Source organism: Aythya marila, assembly GCF_965140915.1.
Source record: "Aythya marila genome assembly, chromosome: 7".
Lineage (NCBI taxonomy): Eukaryota > Metazoa > Chordata > Aves > Anseriformes > Anatidae > Aythya > Aythya marila.
This window is the reverse complement of record NC_139048.1, coordinates 34,813,331-34,834,721: the sequence shown is the minus strand read 5'-3', so window position 1 is coordinate 34,834,721 and position 21,391 is coordinate 34,813,331. Positions and strand designations below refer to the sequence as shown.

Below are 21,391 nucleotides of genomic sequence, written 5' to 3'. Positions count from 1 at the left end.
GGAGAGGCTCAGGCTTACCAGGCGACGTTAGTGCTTTCTATGTAAACCCAGCCCACACTTGACCTATTTTCTGGTGCTGCTGAGTGCCCGGTCACCATTTGCCTCATTCCAACGCGGCAGCTGCTGGGCTATGTCTGAACCGGTCAAGCCAAGCCTGAAGGCGCAGCCCTGGCCCCTAGACCAGGCCCAAAGTCAGGATGAGGCCGGCCGTGCCCGCAGGTGCACGGAGGTGACGCAGGGACCGTGCCTGCCCTACCTGCGCAGGCACAGTACGGGAACACCAACCATTTATCACTTTACAAGAGGCTCCGAATGCACTGTTAACAAAGGGACAAACATGCATAGATATTTTAGACCACATACATTTAAGACTGCCGGTTATTTTCAGTATGTAACAGCAGTACCTATGAATAGAAAGTTGACGCTACAGGAAAAGAAGATGAAGCCTAAAAATTTAGTAATATTTCAACTGTCAGTGAACTTCACATCTGTCAGGAAAAGCTACCAATTTTTCTTTTGCTCCCCACTCCTCCTTATGCCTAATACTTGTCCCCACACACCCTTACTTCCTTCCTCATTTCATCTGTACAATTAAAGAGTTGACGCTGACTTTAAATTATAATTATCAGGTTTGAGAATTAGGGGGAGTAGGGCTGTGCACATTTCTCCAAATCATGATTTCAGGCTTGAAAAAGCATCATGGCACTGATTAGTTCAGTTCTGCTGGAATAATTCACATCCCTAAGAACAACAACAAAAAAATCTATGGAAAAAATATAAAACTATGAAAGATTATGCTATGAAAAATGTATTAAACTTGGGAACATAAATTATACAGGAGAAAATCTAGCTCATCGTCAAGTATTTTAACTCACAAACACAAAAACAGAGGTACTTGCCTTCCTGTAAGAGTACTGATGTCTCAGGTGAAACACACATGTTGGAAAAGCTGCTTTTTTACAAGTCAGCTCACTAATCCCATAGCTGTAGATGAGAATCCAGGATGGAAAGGCAAAAGGAAGACAAGAGCAGCACACGGAACAAGCATGCAGCAGGGAAGCAAGCAGCCATCAATGCAGAAGCAAAAGCAAACCTGAGCCAGGCAGATGTTGCCACAATCGACTTAGAAACCGCTCTGGTAACTTCTCCAACAGTCCCACATTTGAAAACCAGGGATTAAAGAGAAGAGATGACCCTTACGCTGACGGGTTATGTCACCCTCCCCCTGAGCAGCTGGGACGAAGTGCTGTCACTCTAATTCCAATCTGGGTCCTGATCTGATTTGCAGATTAGGAAGGAAACAGAAAAACTATTTGGCTGGGCTGAGTGGGACGGAAAGCGGAATCTCCTGACGTGACGTCTCAGTTCGCATCTGATCTGACAACTTCCCCAAAGAAGGGGCTCCTACCCTCCGAACTGCTGGCCTGACAGCTTGCCTTTAGAAAGCCACAGTAACCGTGTGGCATTTTTGCACAGAAAATAACATAAAGCTCAAGTGCACAGTACTCCTCCGTGCCCATTTCCTCCCTCATTTTGGGGAGGCAGCCACGTTTGCTTTTCTTTCACTGTCCATGCCAACAGCCAACAACCCTCCAGTGGCATGGGGACACCGGACCAAGCCTTGAAGTCACCTACCAAGCAACACGATGCCGCTACCACAGCTGTCTATGGGAAAAGAAACCTCAAAGCGCAGACATTTCCCTGAAGCAAACCATTAGCAGAGACAAGTTAATGCTAACAAGGAAAGTAACAAAATGAGAAGATAGAAAAAAATCTTTTGTACATTGATATTCAAATTTAAAGCTAGACCCAGACACCTCGTGAAGCATGAAGAGCATTCAGAAGGTATCTAACAACTCTCCAAGTCATATCCCTTCAAGGACAAGCTGTATGGAGGGAGATGCCTTTAGGCAACAAAAGGAGGTGTATTCCTTTGATCATCAGTGGTCTGAACAAATGGGCCGCTAGAGAGGCGGCCTAACATCCCTAGAAATCAAGCCACGAGTTCAGTTCTTGCTCAGAGACAGACAGTTTCATCAGACACATCTACCTGGCATTGGGGACAGAAGTCCCTCGCGGCAGCTTCAACTGGCCGGGCTGCAAAGCCGCACGCTGCCAGCACAGGTAATGACAGAGCAGCTCCCTCACCTCTTATATCTAAGGGTAGTTACCTCCAGCACGTCTTTTATACCTCGCGTTACTCAGCAAGACGGTGTTCATTGACAAGACTACTGCTAACTAAAACCTTAAGGTATTAAAAAGCAAAGTTCTCTCAATTCCAGTCTGCAGAACACTATCCAGTACATGGTAGATTGAGAAAAGCTCTTACCACCACCTCCTGAAACATTCATTCGAGTACACGTCACTGCTGTGAACCACTCGGCTCTGTAATTTGAACTGCCATTAGCTTAGCCCAGCAGCAGCTGCAGAACCTTCTGCAAATGTGCTCAATTTTATCTCCCAAACCTGAACTCTTGAGGAGATCTGGGAAAGCTGGGTTGGGAAAACAAGTTGGACATTTTCTTGCAGACTTTCATTCCCAACACTGCACTTTCCTGGTGTCAGGGACACGGTGCAGAAGCTGGGCATGCAACACCGTGCAAACGTGGAAATGCTGCCTCTGCTCCATGTCAATATTCAGAGCAGAGGAGCCATCATCAAGCACTTTTTCACGCTAAGGGCTCTGTTCTGACCTGCTGGAGCCATTTTAGGTGTTTTCCCTATAAATAACAGAGGCCTGACCAGCTGGGATGCACATCATATTTGGATCAACGCTGCAGCTCTGTCCAACTCCAGAGAAAACAGTGGCCGTGCCTTTTTATGGAACAGATGAATAATGGTCTTGCAGACAGGAAAGATTAAATTGCTAATCAGAAAACGCGGGTATTTCAGTTGTTGCTGCAATAAACACGTCGGGGTAAACCTGGCAGAGTCATTCAGTGGTTAAAATTGACACAGTGCTCATCAATTTCACAACATCTGTCCGTTGCTAGAACTACTTGCACACAGAACTAAACCCCAACCAAAAACATCATTCAAGACTGTATTACATCACTTGAGGGGGAAAAAAAAGCAGCTTGTCAAGCACCATACTTTAGCTACAAAGTCTCATGTATCCTAAAATCTGCTTTAACCTGATTTTGCTCGTTGTATACCAATGCAGTGGGAAGAACGCATTCACACAGCCTCTGTGGGTGAAATATAATTTCTATATTGTGTGTTTACAACTCACTAAATAAAGTTATAAAATACGAAGTAGTTTGTGAGATACATGGAAATTAATGTGCTTCAAACCCACTTGCTCAGCAAAAGCATACTGAAATACTATAATGCTGGCAGACACACACAAGAAGAGGGGGATGCAAGGAAAAACAGGAATAGTTAATTTTAAATCCATTCAAAAGACAGGAAATGTTTGCTAGATTGAACAGGACAAAAAACCTGTATAATCAGTATTTACAAACAATGGTAGTAAAAAAAAAAATAGAACTATATTTAATCTTGTAGTATACTGTTAGGAAAAAAAGCTTGATGAGGAAAAACACTGGAAACCAAGCTCTCTAACGTCTAAACAAATACCGCACTTTTATTGGCAAAGTTTTCCCAATGTCTACGCAAACAATAGTATTTGTACTTGTTTTCATTTTTTAAAAAGAAACCAAGTTCGGATAAAATCACAAGTTTCTTCAAAGATATCCGGCCTGAAAAAGGGCTTCCACTTCCACACTTTGTCCATTCCATCTGGAAGTGCTGCAGAGCTCAACTAGTACCATTGCAAGTTGCTGAAGGCTGCAGAGCACAAACCCTAGGCTGCAAATCAGTACATCTGCTAGGTGTCATTCCAAACACAGCAGAAAGTTATGAAGACACTACGATTAGCTGGGGTACTCCATTTCCCCTCCTACCATACCTCTGCAGAAGCTGATTGCACACACTACCTCACAGACCTCTTAATGATAAAGATTGCACAACCCTGAGGAAGTCCAAGTCTGACCTCCCCTTTCAAGTAATTCATGGATCTCTGTGTAAGTGAGGTTTTCAACACGCACAGCCTCCTGCGAGGACAACGTAAGATGCCTGCCCATCACCGTTCATTACCTCCAATCTCTCAGCTGTACAGCCTGTCCCCCAGCTTGGAAAGGTGCTTGGTTTTCTCAATGCAGAGTTGTTCCCATAAAATACTGTACGTTCCCCGTTTAAAAGCATAATAAAAACTATGGAGTGTCGTACTGTTCTGCAGCACAGGCATCAACAGTTCAATGTTACATCAGAGGAAGGAGCAAAACCAAACAAAGCCACGAACACCTCATCAGATCAGCTATATTTATCAGGTCAAATGCAAGATAACAATTTTTTCTTGTAAAAATTGAGTTCAATGAACTGAGAGTTCTCCCCCCCAACTGAACTGCACTAAAGACTGCTCTTCCCTCCCCTACATAAGCACTCCCATGCAAGGGCTGCAGGATTTTACCCCCATTTAAGCTTCAGAGCTCCCCAGGGCATTGGAATTCCCAATCCCAGCAGATGGCAACTATGTGGCAAAGTGCCAGCTGGATATAAAAAAAAAAAAAGTCAAACTGACTTTTGCAGGAGCTGTGTGTCTGCGTTATGAAAACGGGGGTGGTCACAGTGCCACCTAAGAAAAACACTCGTGAAAAAAAAAAAAATGGTTTTTAATCGATCGAATGTGAAGATTGGAATTGCTGAAGGACACAGAAGCATAATAAGAAGAAGAATAAGGACTCCTCCTCCTTCTTCCGAGCAATATTTCCATGGGCTTTTACTGGTGAAAAAGTAATACTTTCTATCAAACACAGGAAGTTCCCTACCCAGGCTAAAGGGCTAAGTAAGCCCTTTCTCCTTAAGAGATCAAGCTAAAAGAGGCACAGTTTCATTCCACCCACTGTGAGAATAAAGCCAGGTCAAGTCCTGGGGTACGCAGCAGCTTTGAAGGGAGGCCCAAATGCAGGCCGAGGAGACGACCTGCATCTCCTATTCTGCAAATGGAGGGTGCAACTCCCTCGCTCACTCCTCTCTCCTTGCGACTGCTCCGATCAAAGTCTTCTCTGTCCCACACTCGTAGCAGGCAGGGAAGACTGGCATGAGTCATCTGACCCACTTCTAGCTGCATTTAGCCTTTTGCTTCCCCTCACGTTGGAAACGTACACTGAAACATAGATGTGTCACCATCGAGCTGTTCAGACCGGCGCTCTTTACAAGGCTGCCAGAAAAGGCAGCTGGACTGCCGATGGGTGGTCCAGACACCAGAGACACGGAAAAAGAGGGAGGCAGCTCTTGAAGACAACGCTGAGAAGAGTTAAAGATGCAGAAAGTTGTGTGCTTCTCTGTCAGCCGTGGAGGAAACGAAACCGGGAGCGGAGCACATGATGGCCACGGCCGCCAGCTGGCCGGCACCCGGAGTTCCCGAGCTGCCTGTGTCAACCTCAAAGGGTGGGACAAGCCCAGCAGCTCCCGCCTGCCCGGTCAGAGGAGGTACAAGCTGATGGGAACAGCAGTTTGCAGCTGCAGTAGCTATTTTTAAGCCTGAAGGAGAAGTCTGAAAGAAGTCTGCACTGTATGATTATGGGCTGCTTAAAATACATGCAGAAAGATACCTTATTTTACTCCCTCTTTCAACGCGCTTCAAGATCTTTTTCCATGTATACATGTTATTGCTACACAAGGCCTGCCACACCACTGATTTGTTTGTATGAGCAAGGCAATGATGCAAAAGCATGCAGGCCTGAAATACCCACTACCTGTCCGTAAGAGACAGAAAAGGAGAGTAGTGGAGTTGCACAACACCCTTTTCTCACGCCTTACCTCATGGCGTACAGAACTGGGATTTGTAATGTATCTAGGAGTATTTCATTCCTCAATCTGGGGTTGTATTTCTTGATTAGTAGGCAAGTTTATTATTATTATTACTCGAACAATCTTCAAGGTGTGTTAGACATTTGATCTGTCAGCTCTCAAGTATGCAGTGCACATTTAGAAGACCGAAGTACACACACCTATCATTTTGCATGTAACACCTCCCACGGGGGATTTCTCGGTGCCATATCTTTACATCTGGAACCTTCAGTACAGAAGTAGACGGGCTGACCTTACCATTTTGAAATACTGAGGCAATCAGCCTTGTCTGAAAAAAAAAAAAAATTACATGAGTTGTCCTTAAGGAGAAGGTGAGTAAGTAGGTTGGACTGAAGAAAAATTCCACCACAGAGAAGAACTGAACTGTGTTTGGTTTGATTCCTTTTTTTTTTTTTTTTTTTTTTTTAAACCAATACGCAGGGGACTTTCAGAAGATTGTGTGCACACCCTTCCACTTCCTTCCTTGAGTGGTGAAATACCCCCTTGCAGGAAGCGTAATGCTTGTGAAGGAACTTCGTTTGAATTCTCTGCCCTGCCTTACCCGTGCACGTTTGTTCCAGCGCTGCGTGCTCACAACCCCAACAGACACACAAATGGGATGAGGCAGCGCCGCGAGCCCCACGCCAGCGAGCAGCCACCCCAGGAGGCAGCGAGCCAGCACGACCACAGCACTGGGCAAGCCACAGGCTCACCCCTGCCCGGCAGAGAGCTGTAAAGCACCAACTGCTGCAGCGAGGCACATTGACTGCTGGTCTTTGCACACTCGTATGGAAAAATACAGTGTAAACTGCTTTTTGTTATTCTTTATTTGCTTGGCCAAAGTGTAACGCAACTGGCTCCAGCTCTTCAGCTGGCTCCAGCCGCTGAGCGCAAAGCCCAGGCTCCAACCCACCAGCGCTGTGAGCGGTAGGACCCAAGGCCACGCTGCTGAGATCGCGCACACCGTACACTGAGCTCCACTTCTTCACAGCCCCGTCTCGGGTCCTTCAAGAAAACTGCCAGGCTTGAACAACTGACGGCACGATTGCTGCTTACCTTACTACGTGTAACATAACTGACAGATACGTAGCTGTACCATTCTGGGGCCAGCTAAGTTGTTGCTATTGCAGAAAACAATTTTAGTTTTAATTATTTTTTTAAGTTATACCTGCATTTGCATAGGCTTACTGTGGTTTTGCTTAACATATTTTTCCAACAGATGTATTTGGAAGCATTTTCATTTTCAATCTATAGCGAAAGCTTTCACAAAACTCACCAAATTTGTTGAGTTTTATTTCCCAAGCAATCGCAAAATATACACGATATATTGTGAATGCAAAGCAGAACAATACTAGAAACCTGTAGTCTTGAAATGTGGTATGTAAGTCCACTCTTCCAGATGCTAGTTTAAGACAAAAAAATGCTTGTTGCAAATTTTATGTCTATCACTTCCTGCAAAGGAGCATAATTTGCTTAGCAATGACATGAAAATAACCACGGCAAACACATTTACATCTGCTTTCTCCTCAAGATCCTCTTGTCACCACCATAAAAAGAACTACATGACTAAATGGCCTGACCAACCCAGATTAATGAATGAGTCATTCTCAGTCACACACAAGTTTCACGTAGACAATAATACCGTTTGTATCCTCCGTGAAGCAACAGAGATAAAAGGCACCGGAAACAAGATGTAGGTTGGCGTTTAAGGCACCGCACACCAATTCAGAGGCATTTTTGTGGAAAAGGGCATGATTCAAGGCAGATGTATGGGAAAAAGAAAAGTCGCATACCGCTTTTAGATGTAAAGTACAAGTTCACTCCCCGGTGGAACACTTGCTACATAAAACATCGTGAAGATAGGAAAAATGGAAAAAGGCCGGTATAGTGCAGCTGCACAACCTGCTTTTACTAATGACATTCATCTAGCTCTTACGAAGGTTGCTGAATCTCTAACAATTGAAATATGTTTATTTATGCAAAGAGCAGACATGGCATGGGAATCTGTGGTTCATGATTCCCCAGCGAGTCCTGCCAAAGTGTCTTTACTCTTGTTCTGGAAGAACCACTTCTGGTAACGAGAGTAATTTACTTCTTTGCCTACTCCAACTTTGTTTTTCCTGCCAAGACTAAAAGCATGCCAAGTGTGCTGTTTTCTTTGCCCTGAGCAGTTGTCACCTTCAAACCGGACAGCACCACCTTATTCATGAAGCCCTTTAGCCCAATGGTTACTTTACAGAGCACTGTGTTTTGATCAGAGCTCATCTGAGCAGAATTCATACCAAATGCTTGCCTGCTGCCCATTACTAATATTACAAGTACACGCAACGATGGGAAAAATTACTCAGTAGTTAAGAATTGTATCTGAAGTGAAATGGAGTCTTCCCACACAGATTCAAACTTTGTTTGCTTTGGCAGAAAGGTACTGGAATTTTAGGCACTAGCAGCAAAAGGCAATAAAAAAAGTGTTTAGATCACCATGGCCTCTGAGGACTTGGTATTGAAAATGCACAGCCATAAGAGCTTAAAGCAAAAACTAAATACATTTAGAAAGACAAAGTTAACTCATCTCTGCAAAAATTAGTCCCTCACTTTTGTTCTTCTGCTCAAAAACAAGTTAGCAGCGTTCCAGACCAAACAAGGAAACAAAAAGGCCTTTTTTTCTACTTTTGAGAAAACAGATTTTCACAGGAAATTCAACAAGGACTTATCTAGGATCTGTTCTCATGGCAAAGAAAAAGAAGGCCTTCTGGAAAAAAAAAAAAAAAAAAAAAAAAAAAGTGTACAAAACTACCTTACAGTGACTTAGGGTTAAAAATGTGCAGGCTGATTTCCAGAATTAACCAAAAATAACAAGCAAAACAGAGACAATTTTCCCATTTAGGAGTATTTTAGGAGAAAACAGTCCCATGATCAAATTCTTATTTCTGTCTAACGCACTGCTGGTAACATTCAGTTAACATTTAAAAAATGGTTTCTGTTCTCTTAAAGACATTATCATCCAGTGAGTTTCTCTTCTGTACAATTAAATTGTAGAATCCAGCAATGGGACATTGGTAGGCCTGCAAAGAGACATTCCTAAGAACGTAGTTTCCAAAACTTAGCATCAATCAAATAATAATAATTTAGAAATCTCTGTGCTATTCATCAGTGAGCTCAACGTTCTTTCATGCATCTACATTTGATATCTGAGCAATATACAGCTAAGACACATTTTGGATGTCTTTTTACTTATAAGGAATCTCCATCAGCAACCTTCTTGCAATGATAAAATGAAGAGAGAATTTAGGCTTCTGTTATCACCAAGCTACTTATAAGCGATACAGATCAGCAGTCTCCATCTCAGGCTTTAATAGGCAGCTGCTTGCTCCATGAAGGGTGGAACAACCTCACCTCTCACACAGCAGCAGCCCTCCGTGTGCCAAAATAAAAGGCACAGAGTTAGGCAGATGAAGCTTGCGTTTGGAACATTTCTCACAAGTTTCTGCGTTCTACCAGCTTTTAGTGAACACCTCTTTTAAAACCGAAGTTGTTAAAGCTGTTAATTACAGTATTACCTACCGAGATGATATATAGCTAGCTGTTCACGACAGACACTTTCAAAAATGACACCTTCAATTTCTATGCACCTTCCCAAATTGAAGTGCTTTTGTGTCTAAGACTCTAGCAGTGAGCATTCCCTAAAGTGAAGGGCCTAAAACGCATACAGCACAGTTACGTTACTGCCAGCCTGGCTTGGCAACGGGCTGTTTTTAAAAAAAGGCAGTCCTTCTCAGAGATTCAATTTGTTTTGCTCAGCTCGTCTTGTGAGAAATGATCCATTGCCAAAAGGAGACTGATTACTGTTATCGGAATGAACGTTATCAGAGACACGATCTTGACAGATTTCACACAAAGGACAGACGCTAGCGCAAGTATTTGCTTTGTAAAATGAATCTGTAGGATTGCGGCTGGACTCTGAGGGTGAATTTACACTTCATGGCTCAGCTGATTTAAGAGGCTGCCGCTGCCAAAGGAGGATATCCCACTCTGCGTTGCGTCATCCTGACCCCCCCCCAGGAGGCCGCAGCACTCCTGCACCCTCTGCTAATCCAGCTCTGCTCATTAGCAACACGCTTCCCCCCTCCTTTTTGCAAGTCAAGGTTGTGCTGCTTTAGAAGGCTGAACTAGCTAGCGTGGGGTCTGATAATGGGAATTGTCCTTTTCAGCAAGGCCAGGCTGTTAGAGCAGCTCGAGTCATAACATGTAACTTCATCCTGACAAGAAGCGATGAACTCCTTCAGCTTCCCCACCGTGGACACACAAAAGCAGCAGCCCTGCCACACAGCGAGCCTCCCTCTCCTTTCCCCAGCTTTCTGTCGCTTCTCGTTTTCTAGCTCTATATTTGGCACTGGGAAAAAAAGATCTTGGTGAAGGAGGAGGGAAGAAGGGGTGTCAGGACAAAATTACATAGCGTTTATTCAGGGCCATCTGTTATTCCAAGTCTCAAAGCACTATTTCTGTATCACTGCAGTGTACCATCCCAGCCGTGAGAAAGAATTCATGGCGATTCTAATTGCAATCAGTCCAGTGCAAGCTGAAATACCCATGGTTTTCTATTTGTCATAAAAGAGATTTTTAGGGAGGGGGGGATAAAAAATTCATTGCTTTTACTCTTCTTTAAATATATGCACATTAATATACAAATGTGTTTCTAATTAATGAAGTAGGCATTAAAATCATGGATATTAGAACTTTTAGTAGTCTTACAAACCGCAGCATGGAGAAGTATTTCTCTTTTTTCAAAAAAAATAACATTTTCTGCTATCCATTCTCAGAGAAACAAGAAGTCAAACATCAATGTAGCATTGCAAAGGCCTAGAAATCAAAGCCTGGCTTCAGAAGGATGGCTACTATCTTTTATCTGCTCTACAATTAACTGCGCTGATTAACCTTTAAAGGGATCAGATAATTTCACTTGAAAGGTGGTTCAGTAATATTAGCTGCATACTACTCACTCCTCAGCATCATCAAATTCCCCAGAACCAGACATAATCTTTCACAGAACAAGGAACATTCACTGCCAATAATCAATAGGAAATCGTTCCTGTAACATAGAACTTGACTGTAAAAAGGACTTTTAACAAACACAAGGATATAACTAAGCTAAATGAGCAGTACTTGCACAGTAACCAAATTTCTTACCTGATAGGGCTGAAAGGCACTATCTTCAGTTATAAAATCCAGCTGTTTGTCCACAAGGAATTCTACTGCAGTAATTGAATTGTATACACTTTTTCCAACCAAGGGCTTGAATGTCTGTTGGAAAACAAGAAAGAGAATTAACGAATTAAAAAAGGCTCAGCACATCAAGCCCCTAGGACTGTATAAACACTGACATAGCAGTTCTTCCATCAAAACAAGTTAAAACAGAGTAACAATTGCTATTTATACAAGAACGGAGAGTTAGGTGTTTTTCGGTTTTCCTCTGTGCCGTTGGTGGAAAAACTAGCAAGAAAAGGGAACTGCAACATACATTCTTCCTTTCCCTCATTGTTCTTGAGCAAGAGTGTTTACCACAGAAGCTCAAAGTACAGGAGCACGATTATATCTTAAACATACAGCTTAGCACGCAGATCCTCTCCTTCTGCCTGCAGGACTAGCTAGCGCAGTGGTAATTATACTGAGGACACTGAGGTGGAAACAACTGCAGACACGAAAACGCTCCCCTTCCTGTTCTGAAATCGTTCACCTTGCCTCAAGTCAACCATCTCATTTCCCTGCCCGTCTCTGCATCTATTCTGACTGCTGCCGTCCTCCCCCGCAGCCGCTCCTCCCTGCAGCACCCGGCTGCTCCAACTGCTCGCCTGACAGCTCGCCCCGTGCCCCCGGCCCCACGCCGGGGAGCGGGACTCCTCCTGATCCGCGCTGCCAAGCGAGGGCGAGCCGCGGGGAGTGGAGAGAGGCGAGCAGCGGGCTCTGGAGCAGGCCCTCGGTGCCATCTGGCCGTGTATTTGCACAAAGCGCCCTGCCTCTCGCGGCCCCCCCGCAGCGAGGCGCAGCGAGCTTTGCGCAGGCGAGTGGGCAGGGAGCGCGATGACGGAAAAAGCTCTCCCCGAAGAGGGGCCGAGCGGTCCCGCTGGCGCTGGCAGGGTTTCCTGGAACAGAAGCGCAATGCGAGCGCGACTGAGCGGGGATGTACCAAAAGGAGATGAGTCAGGTGAAAAGGAAATCCCAGCGGATGGAGGAGAGAAAATGCAGCTCTGAAGGCAGACGGCGAGCAGTGAGAGGAAGGCGCTAATGAACAGCAGAAAGAACAAGCAGGATGTAAGGAGAACAAACACAGAGGAACAGAAAAAACAGGAACCTTATTCGACAGGATGGAAAACAGGGATGGGGGGGAAAGAGCGAAAAGAAACGTACCCTCTGAGCCCCGACTCTACAGCCAGAATTCAGGAGGAAGAGCCAAAGAGGAGAAACAAAGGCAGGTCAAACCAGACGCCGCGCCGCCCGAGCGCTGCCCAACATCTGTGCGGTGCCGCCGTCCCCGCAGGACACCGCCAGCTCACGTGCCCGCCCGCAGCAGGAGAGCCGGGTTAGACAGGGGAGCCCAGGGTCGCCTCCGCCCTTCGCAGACGGGGAAACTGAGGCACGTAGCGCTTACGTAACTCGGCAGAAGCCACCTCAGCAGGGCAGCCGCAGAGCCGGTGACCTGCCTTCAGCCCGTCCACGTGTCAGCCGCAGAGACAGAGGTCGTCAGAGACGCACTCAACATTTTATCAGGCTTCATTACCTACTTTGCAAAGGTGTTGCCTTGCGATTAGTCCAAATATAACCCAAGTCCCTACGGAGCTTAAGCTGGGGCCCTCGTTAAACAAATGAGAGCATTTTATCAGAGCTACACAATACTTTCTAATAAATATATCCAACTCACAAATGTCCAGGTTTAACACGCTGCACTCTCATTTCTATTTTATTTAAGGTTTCACTTCAGTTGTTACCTTCCTTGTGCCAGCAAGGGGGGGGAAAAAAAAAAAAACACCCAACAACCTATCAGGCAGCCAGCCAGCCATCTCAGTAACATGGTAACTAGATGAAAGGGCTGGGAGGGCAGAGGAATATGATAATATGCTAACTACCCAGTCTGAATAGCAAATAATTATTTAACCTCTAAGAGTTAAGAAAGGGCCTTTGCTCTTGCATCACTTTTCTAGAATGGATCTTGTATTGCTAATGGTTTGAGTTAAGAGAGGGTGGAGCTCACACGAAATCGCAAAGCATGAGTGCATAAACCCACAAGTGGATAAACTTTTCTTCAAAAAAGTCAGCGTTGTAGTCTCTCAGTTTTTAGTCTGCCCCCACACCTCAGCAGACACTGCTCTACTTTTTCACACCGATTCCCTTCTAACTTTCCGTCCTATTATTCAGGTCAGGAAACACGGTTCTGAGTACAAACAGGACATACCACATCATTAGCTGAAACGAAACCGTGTGGAATGCGGCTTGCAGTTATCGTTCAGGATTTAGACAACACGACAGATTAAGGTATGTGTGAGCCACCGGTTTATCTTACTGCTGGTATTAAAAGAACCAGTTCCAAATATAGATCTGTGAGCGTGATTATGCTGAGAAGAGAAACGTAATGCCTCCTCATTTGCTTTCATAGATCTAAGCCTCTAGACAGGCCAACGCCCCCAAAATACACATGTGAAGGATGCAGACTATCCCACAAGCACAGAGGAAAAATATGTAAATAAATAAAGCAAAACTATGCCATGTCACACACCTCCTCCTATGGGGACGGCTGCTCAGCTGCATGCAACTTGCCATTTTTCAGGCACTATTAGAAAACCTTCCCCCTATCAAAGACCAACAAAACCCCACCCTTTAAAAAAAGCTGGCCTTCTGGGGAAAGCAAAGTCCAGACTCCATCAGCTCAGAGCGATACGCAGGCCACCACCGAGGTACCCAAAGAGGGACAGGCTGGGGACTGGAACAGCCCTCGTACAAAAGACGTGACCAAACTTCACAGCACGCATCACATATGCACAAAGAAAAAACGACTAAGAGCACGGCAGGCAAGAGTCAGCTACCGGAGGCAAGCATGCAAGGCATGTAACGACATGAAACCCGAATTAAGAAGGTCCAACGAGCTCCCTGCAAGCTTTCAGGGGAAGGCGCTCCCTCTTTCCATTCCCAAAGCGGAGGACAAGTCTAGGGAGAATCAGGCATACTGGCTGAAACCAGTAAAAACCAAACATCTTCAAACTCAAACCTCCCTTTCAAGCTTGCATAAAGCTTCCTTTTACCATCCACGTTAACCCAGCTCCCTCTAGACCACAATTAAGCAAAGGGCTCGAGCACACACTCAATTTTAAGTGACGCTGGATTCCAGCACTCTCCTAAGCTACTACTTAAAAAAAATAATAATACTTTTTTCACCAAATTAAAACTCCCACCTGGCCAAATGGCTCTCTGTGAACACAAACACTCGGGCTGCTTGGCTAGCAAGCCCCCTCACGCTGCGGAGAGTTTCTTTCTTTCCTAGCACCTCCCCTCCCCCCCACCCCCAGTGCTTTTACCCCAGCTCACACGAGAAATAACCTGCCTGCAGGAGGCCCCCGGCCCGGCTCTCAGACAGCGAGGAACACTCGGTTTGGGACTTTCCTGAAACCCAAACGCGTTTTGAGAAAATCCTGAGCGCCGTCACTTCGCAGCAAGCCACCGCAGCACATTTTGCTGGCGCTCGCCAACCCTTCCCCCGTGCCGCCGATTACTCACGGCCTGCTTCTCCCAGCCGAGCCGCCTGTTTATTTCTCCTCGCAGACGCCCCGCGGCAGCCGCGGCCCCGAGGGGCACGGAGCGGGCTCTGGGCCCTGCCCAGCCCCGGGAAGCGGCCGGGGCCGGGGGCCTGGCGAGGGCAGAGCCCGGCCGAGCCCTGGCTGGCACCCAGCGCCAAACGAGCTTCGGAGCCCGTCTGCCTTCGCACAGAGAGGGCGTTCGCTTTCTTAAGTTGTTTAAGAAAGGAAAAATTCCCTCTAGAGGGATTTATACCACCGAGAAAACACCCAAAAAAAATAAAAATGAACCCAAGGAGCCTCCCCCGAGTACTACCTGCAGCGTCGCTATTCACCAGCGCGGGCAGCCTCCTCAGAGCACCCCAAACGCCGAGCAGCTGCTCTAAAGGTAATTTATGCGCGCTGCTAAGCAAACTTTTCCCCGGATCGTTTCGTAGCCCGGCTGCTCAGCCCGCAGCAGCGCAAGCCCTGGCCCCTTCTCGTTATGACACTGAACCACTGAGCTCCCCGGCAGCCCCGCTTCTCCCCCCGGGCTGCCTTGTGCTCCAGTTGGGGCAGGGAAGCGAAACGCAGCTCCCCGGGAGCCCCAACCCTCGGGCTGCGGGCGCGGAGCCCCCCGTGAGGGGCGCAGCCGGCGGCCGCCCCAGCCGTTGCCCCGCACCGGCCGCCAACGGCCGCCCAACGGCCGCGCTCCCCCCACAGCTCCCGCATGGCCGGGCCCGGCCGCGGGGCGAACAAAGGAGCGCGGCCGGGGGGCCCCGGGGAGGGGCCGGGGAAGGGGAGCGGGGGAAGGGGGGTCCCGCCGAGCCGCCGCCGTCCCCCCCCCCGGCCCCTACGCACCTGGCTCCGCGCCCCGCGGCGCGGCCCGGCCCGGCCCGCGGGAGCTCCGCGCCCGCCTCCGCCTTTGAAAGGGCAGGGAAAATGGAGCCGCGCCGCTTCCGGGTCGGGCCGGGCCGCGCCGCGCCGGGGGCGGGGACGGCGCAGGGGGAGGAGGAGGAGGAGGAGGAGGAGGAAGGCCGCGTCCAGCTCCCACCTCCCCAACTTGCACACGCCGCAGCACGAGTTGGGATGCCAGTGAAAGCCAAGCGCTGAGTTCTGCCCCTCACGGAGCACGGCGCGTTCCCGCTGCCACCGCCAGCCGAGCGGGCTGTGGCAATATCCGAGGCAGACACCGCTAAAATACACAGCACAGGACAGGCAGGGCTGCCCCTTGGCACAAAGCTTTATTAATAGCCTGCGACTCAGTAACAACGAGTATTAATACCCCGCGCAGCAGCACCTATTCGTTACCACGCAGGGATTGTGCTAAAAATTCCCAAGTGGCAGCGGCCCTGCCGGGAATACGAACCGGCCATCCCCATCTTCAATCAGCAATTCCCATCTTAAAACAGCAATTTCGAAAATGAGTGTCTTGAGTTAATTGTCCTGAAGCCTATGGAAAATAATTGTATCAGGTTTGGTTATGACATTTACAAAACAGCACACTTTGGAGCAGCTCGTGTAATAGTCACATTATTTTAGCGGTGTTTCCAACTACTGTTTGCTTCGTCTCACAATCGGGCCTGAACTCTGCCAAACGAGCCATACTATAAGCTTGCAGAACAGAGCTGCCTTTGTTCTTGGGCACTGCCAGTCCCCTATGGAACAGGCAGCGCACAGCACTGCACTCAGCAAACAATCCATGACCTTCAATTACTGTCCTGGCTCACTGCCACAGGATACATGTATTGCTGCTAACACAGCCTGCCCTATTTTGCAGATAGTCGCTAGAACCACAGATAATCACTGAAATTGATGGAGAAAGGCAAACATTCCCTTCTTCAAATCGCAGTTGCAAGTTCAGCTACGGCACAGCCCTGGGCGGCTGCAGCAGCACCCCCGGGCTGAGCACGAAGCCACGTGTGCGGGAAGGGCAATACTGCAGGTTTTGTATTTTTAGAGACCACACGAAAAATGCCAGGTGACGTATCGCTTCGCCTTCCTTGTCAGGAGGTTTTTGGGTTGTTTTGTTTGTTTAGAGGTGGAAAGCACACTGGCTTGCATTGGCACAGCCTCACGAGAGCTGCCTCCCCCTCTCCCTTCACCCCCTCTCTTCTCTGTTTTTGTTTGTATTTTTTGGCTTCCCCCCTCCCAGAAGCCTTTAAAAGCCGTGCAGCTCCTCCGCCGAGCACATGGCCGTGCGGTGGAGGCAGGCTGGGGAGCGGAGCCGGGCACGGGGCCAGCTGCAGCCCCTGCACCCGCAGGCTGGCCGCCCGCCAGCGCCCAGCCCCGAGCCACCGGCCTTCTGCTAGGCCACCGGCACGGCGCAGCCGGAGACACAACAAGGGCGCAGGGAAACGACAGCACGCACGCAGGCCGAGGGGGGTCTGGCTCCAGCCTGTTTTCGTTACTCGAACGCAGGGCGCAGCAGAGGGATTTACCCGTAAAACACGGTCCTTCCCCACGTGTAACCCGAGAAACGCATGCGTGGGCTGCTGCTGGCAAGGAAAGAACACATGTGAATGTCATGAATGAATAAATATTTAAACTTTAAAACAAACAAATGAAAGTTATTTAAATCGGCCCTCATGATTTAAATTAGCGTTTCTCTACTTATCTTCTCGCTGTGCACGCTGTCCCACATTTCCCTAGCGGGGCTGGCTGCGCCGCAGCGCTGCTCCTGCAGAAAGAGCGCCGTGTGCGAGCAGAGCTACGGGCAGTCCCACCAGCTCTTGGATTACCTACCCGCAAGTGCAAACGGCGTGCTTCCGTGCAGAAAGCAAAGTCCAAAGGAGGAATTAGCGTGCGTGAAACAATCGTTACTACTCAGGCTGCGGCACGGAAAATAGAGCAACCGACATTTGGGTGCCATTTCCATTGGCAAACTCGCCTTTTTGGTTACGAAGAAGGACAAAGACTATTTGGAGACAGCCACACATGCAAGAACTTCACCGGGCCATCTTTAGTAATTTTTCACAATTGTGAAGCAGAAGACAACACGCACATGGAGGAACACAAGCAACAACACAATACCCTACGCTACAAGAGTGCTGTTTTTACACTTACTTAAAATTGATCCCATTTCAAATTTGGTTTCTAACCTTTGCAAAATTTTCAGCCAACTTCTGAAATCACTTTCGTCCTTCCACAGGCAACCATCATGGCTTGTGGTGCTGCATGCATCAACGTGACTGTGCAACTTTCCCCATTACTTCATCTGACACCAGCGCTGTAATCGCAGCTCTGGCAATAAGCTCTGTTTGTAAACTTTGCTATTTTTGTGGTTGAATCAGTGTCCCTGCTGCAACAGACCAATAATCTTGGTAAAGGAAAAAACAAAAGCATGGCATTAAAGAAGAAAATAACAAAAGCCCTTGAAGGCAATGGTATTGCCTGAGCTAGCTACCAAGGTTTAAATGATCAGCAAGCTTCAGAAACTACACATTTTTAATGTTCACAAATAATTTCAGAGATGGTTGCTTTCATTTCTCCCAAGACAAGTCACAATTCTTTAAACAAATTCAACTTGCTCTTTCAGGTCTTAAGTAGGTTTTTGTTTGTTTCTACAATTGCTGTAGTTTCATTTCTTCCTAGCCCATTCGTACCTTCCACTGGCTCGGTTTCCATTTGCAGGCTGTCGCTAACATTTTCTCTACCTCGCCTCTGCATTATGCCATTTACAGGCACAAACCCTTTCTGTAGGAAACCTGCAGAACTGTGCTCTAATGCCAGATTTATGATTTACATCCAGAGACAAAATATTGAGCAGTTTCTCGCACTTCCCTTTGTGGATGTCTGTCATCTCAAGCCCGGTGCTGCTGTAGCAGACTCGCCTTTTCCTATTCCCTCTCTCTTCGTTAGCTGCACAGAAGTGCCACGACCTTGCCACTCACTCAAGTCCAACAACATCAGCGTCATCTTTAAGCGTGTGACCTCCTCTCCCTCAGTGCTGGGTCCAGATTATGTGAAAATTCTTGCAGAGCTTATAAAACACAGGAGATTTTTACCCATTCCCACAGGTAAAAGCACCAACCCATACATTCTGATGACTCAAGCCCCTGCTCCCTGGCCTTAATTAACGCCACGTGCCCAGCTCAGACCTGCCCAAACTGCTGCCACAGCCACCCCCAGCCCACCAAGCCCACGATTTGCCCTCCCATCGCATCAAACCGTGCCTTTGCAAGCGGTGTCTCCCGATCCTACTGGTGCTCATTTATCAATTTTGAGAACAGCTTGCTGGCAGCACTTGCAGAGCCGATTCATTAACATCTTTGTTTTCTCCTTAAAAGTCTTGCCTGCTGTAATGACCTCTAAAACCTTGAGGATGCCTTGGCCACTGCTTTATAGAAGCCTCATCTTCCCTCATAAGCAATGCCTGTTTCCCACCTGCCTGTCTACATGTGTTTTCTGCTCTTGACTTACTCAGGCATTTTAACTCTTTTGAGCAAAGAGCCCTTTTCATGCCATGTTCATTCTACAATTGATTGCACAATGAAATCCTGGGCTTTCATACGGGTTTCCAAGTGCCATGGTAACGTGCCACAACAGTAATTAACCTTGGGACTGGATTCTGTCTTCCACAAAGCCAGCACGACAGTTTCAGGATCATAATGTTCTTACCCACACTCCTTCTGCAATATTCATCAACCCCTTTTTAACTTGGGTGCCATCCATGTTTTTCAGTTTTCACACTTCTTCAGCCTTCTTGCTTCCCTCACAATAATGCCAAACTCCCTCCAGCTCATTTCTTGGCTTTATTCTCTCCTTCCAACCCCACCACCAACATTCACAACATTCTTGCATCCCTTCCCCTGCACTTACTGGCTGCAATGTGCATTTACAGGGCCTCCTTCCAGCCTCACCTCCAGCAAAACAACCCGACCCAGAACACCAGCGCTGGGCTTCTGACACGCGCTGGATTGCTGCTCGGCTGATTCAGCATCCGGCACTGCCTCTCATAGTTCCCACTAGCTGAAGTCCATTACAGGGCCGGACTCCACCTTTCCCCCTCCCACTGCTTCCTGCCTCCTCTCAGACTGCACTCCCCAGCGCTCCTTTGAAGTGCCCCGCGCTTCCTGAGAGTCACCCGAGCTGCCAGGCCGAGGCTCCCTCTGGTTTTCCCCCTGGAGCCACCTACCCGCCTCACTCACCTTTTACCATCTCACCCCCTACATCCTCGTTAATGTCAGCTTCCAGAGCAGTATTTTTCCCCCAGTTGTGCTGCCCTGCCGCCCCCTCTGTCCTCCCCTTCCAAAGCCCAAGGCACACCACGGACCAGCTCGGCCAGCCTCCTCCCCGTGCCGTGGGCTGTATTCCAGCTTGCATTTTTCTCTTTGCTCTTCTCCAAAACAACCTGGGGGGCACCCTCGTGACGTAAAAGCCAGATTCCCACTGCGGTGCCGGCTCCCTGACCGCTCAGGCTGCCAGCAGCCCCTCTGACCCAGGGCCCTCTTTTGGGAACGGGCTGGGTGCTCCCCAAGGCAGCGCCTCGCTCCAGACATCCCTTCTGCTGGTACTGCAGCGGTGAGAGCACGCCCGTGCTGATATTTTCCATTCCCACAGTCTTACAGCAGTATCCAAGCAACTCTTGTAATAGCAAATGCTCCCCGTGAGCCTGACGCCACACCCAGGACACGCAACAGATTTTGACATCACGCTATAAAATGGTCACTTGGGCCGGCCCCAACAGCTCTGGTAGGCAGAAAATCTCCTCAGGGAGAGGAACTGGCTCCTGAAACACAGCTGGGATGAGGAAAAAAGGTATTTCCAATGGGAGCTCCTGTTTGGAGCTGTCTGGGATAACAAAAGCCTCAGAAGCACACAAAACGTGAATGTAAGAATCTCAAAACAAAGCTTAAGGACAGGGAGCAGGATTTCAGAAGAACACGTCCTTCAGAAGCTGCGAGAGGGAAAGACCTGCTTCGGGTTATCACGTGAAACAAGCTGTCACACAGAAATTCAGATTCAGTTGCTATGAAGCCAAAGCCTCCGTACCAAGGCCACCCCTTCCCCCTCCCTCCTGTACTGACAGCCGTGTGTTTCGCTGTTAGAAGAGTAAGAGCTGTGCAATCAGCGCACCGCATTCACTATCCATTCAGAAGGGCGTTGGGGTTTTTTTGGGAGTACTGCTGAGAAGGCTGCAACTTCCACTCCCTCCTCCTTCCCTGCCTCCCCTGTCTCCAAAGGATCACAAATGGCATTTGCCAGTTCCGTACTTTCCATATGGGCTTCTCGGGTTCCCGTAACAGGGAACGGCCACTGCAGGTGGGCAGGGATTGCTCTGGCTTGGGAACCACCGCCTCTGTGCTCTGGGACATTTCTCTGCTTTCCAACACTACTTTTTTCCTTTTTATATCCTGAGCATGGACACAAAGCACAACAGTATCTTGACAGTACCATTTTCCTATTTCTAAACACTGAGATTTAAATTTTTAGCCACATAGACACAGCACCTTTCAGTCATCTTTGTAAAATGTTCCCCCTTGCGGAGACAACACTCCAGTCCGTACTCCTCAATAAAAACACTGGACGATTCACCTCACCTTCACGTGCCATGGAACCATGGAGAGATACAATCTAGTTTCGGATTATAATCAGAAACATCTTTTAACCTTTTTGAGCAGTGTTTTCCCTGCTATGTCTGTTCTATAATAATATTGTGACTGTGTCAGAATTCCTCCACTGCCACGCAGCTGTCAATTCGCTGCTTTGATGCCTGACTATGCCGTGTAGAAGGCTTGGGAGAACCTCTCAAAGAGGGAATTTATTTCTTTCAGGACAAA

The 21,391-nt window shown here is 47.8% G+C and overlaps 1 protein-coding gene across 7 annotated transcripts in view; it reads right to left on the bottom strand.

Moving 5' to 3' along the window:
- The window catches only part of JMJD1C (jumonji domain containing 1C), a 154,451-nt gene that overhangs the window by 45,604 nt on the left and 87,456 nt on the right, over positions 1–21,391 (bottom strand). For 3 of the 7 annotated variants that reach the window (XM_082764766.1, XM_082764770.1, XM_082764768.1), the window contains one exon: positions 11,038–11,151. In XM_082764766.1, the coding sequence (XP_082620892.1) occupies positions 11,038–11,151 (114 nt within the window). Of the gene's footprint in view, positions 1–11,037; positions 11,152–14,440; positions 14,504–15,470; positions 15,563–21,391 lie in introns of those variants that run through there. The other 4 variants (XM_082764769.1, XM_082764772.1, XM_082764771.1 and 1 more) reach the window with 3 other exon arrangements.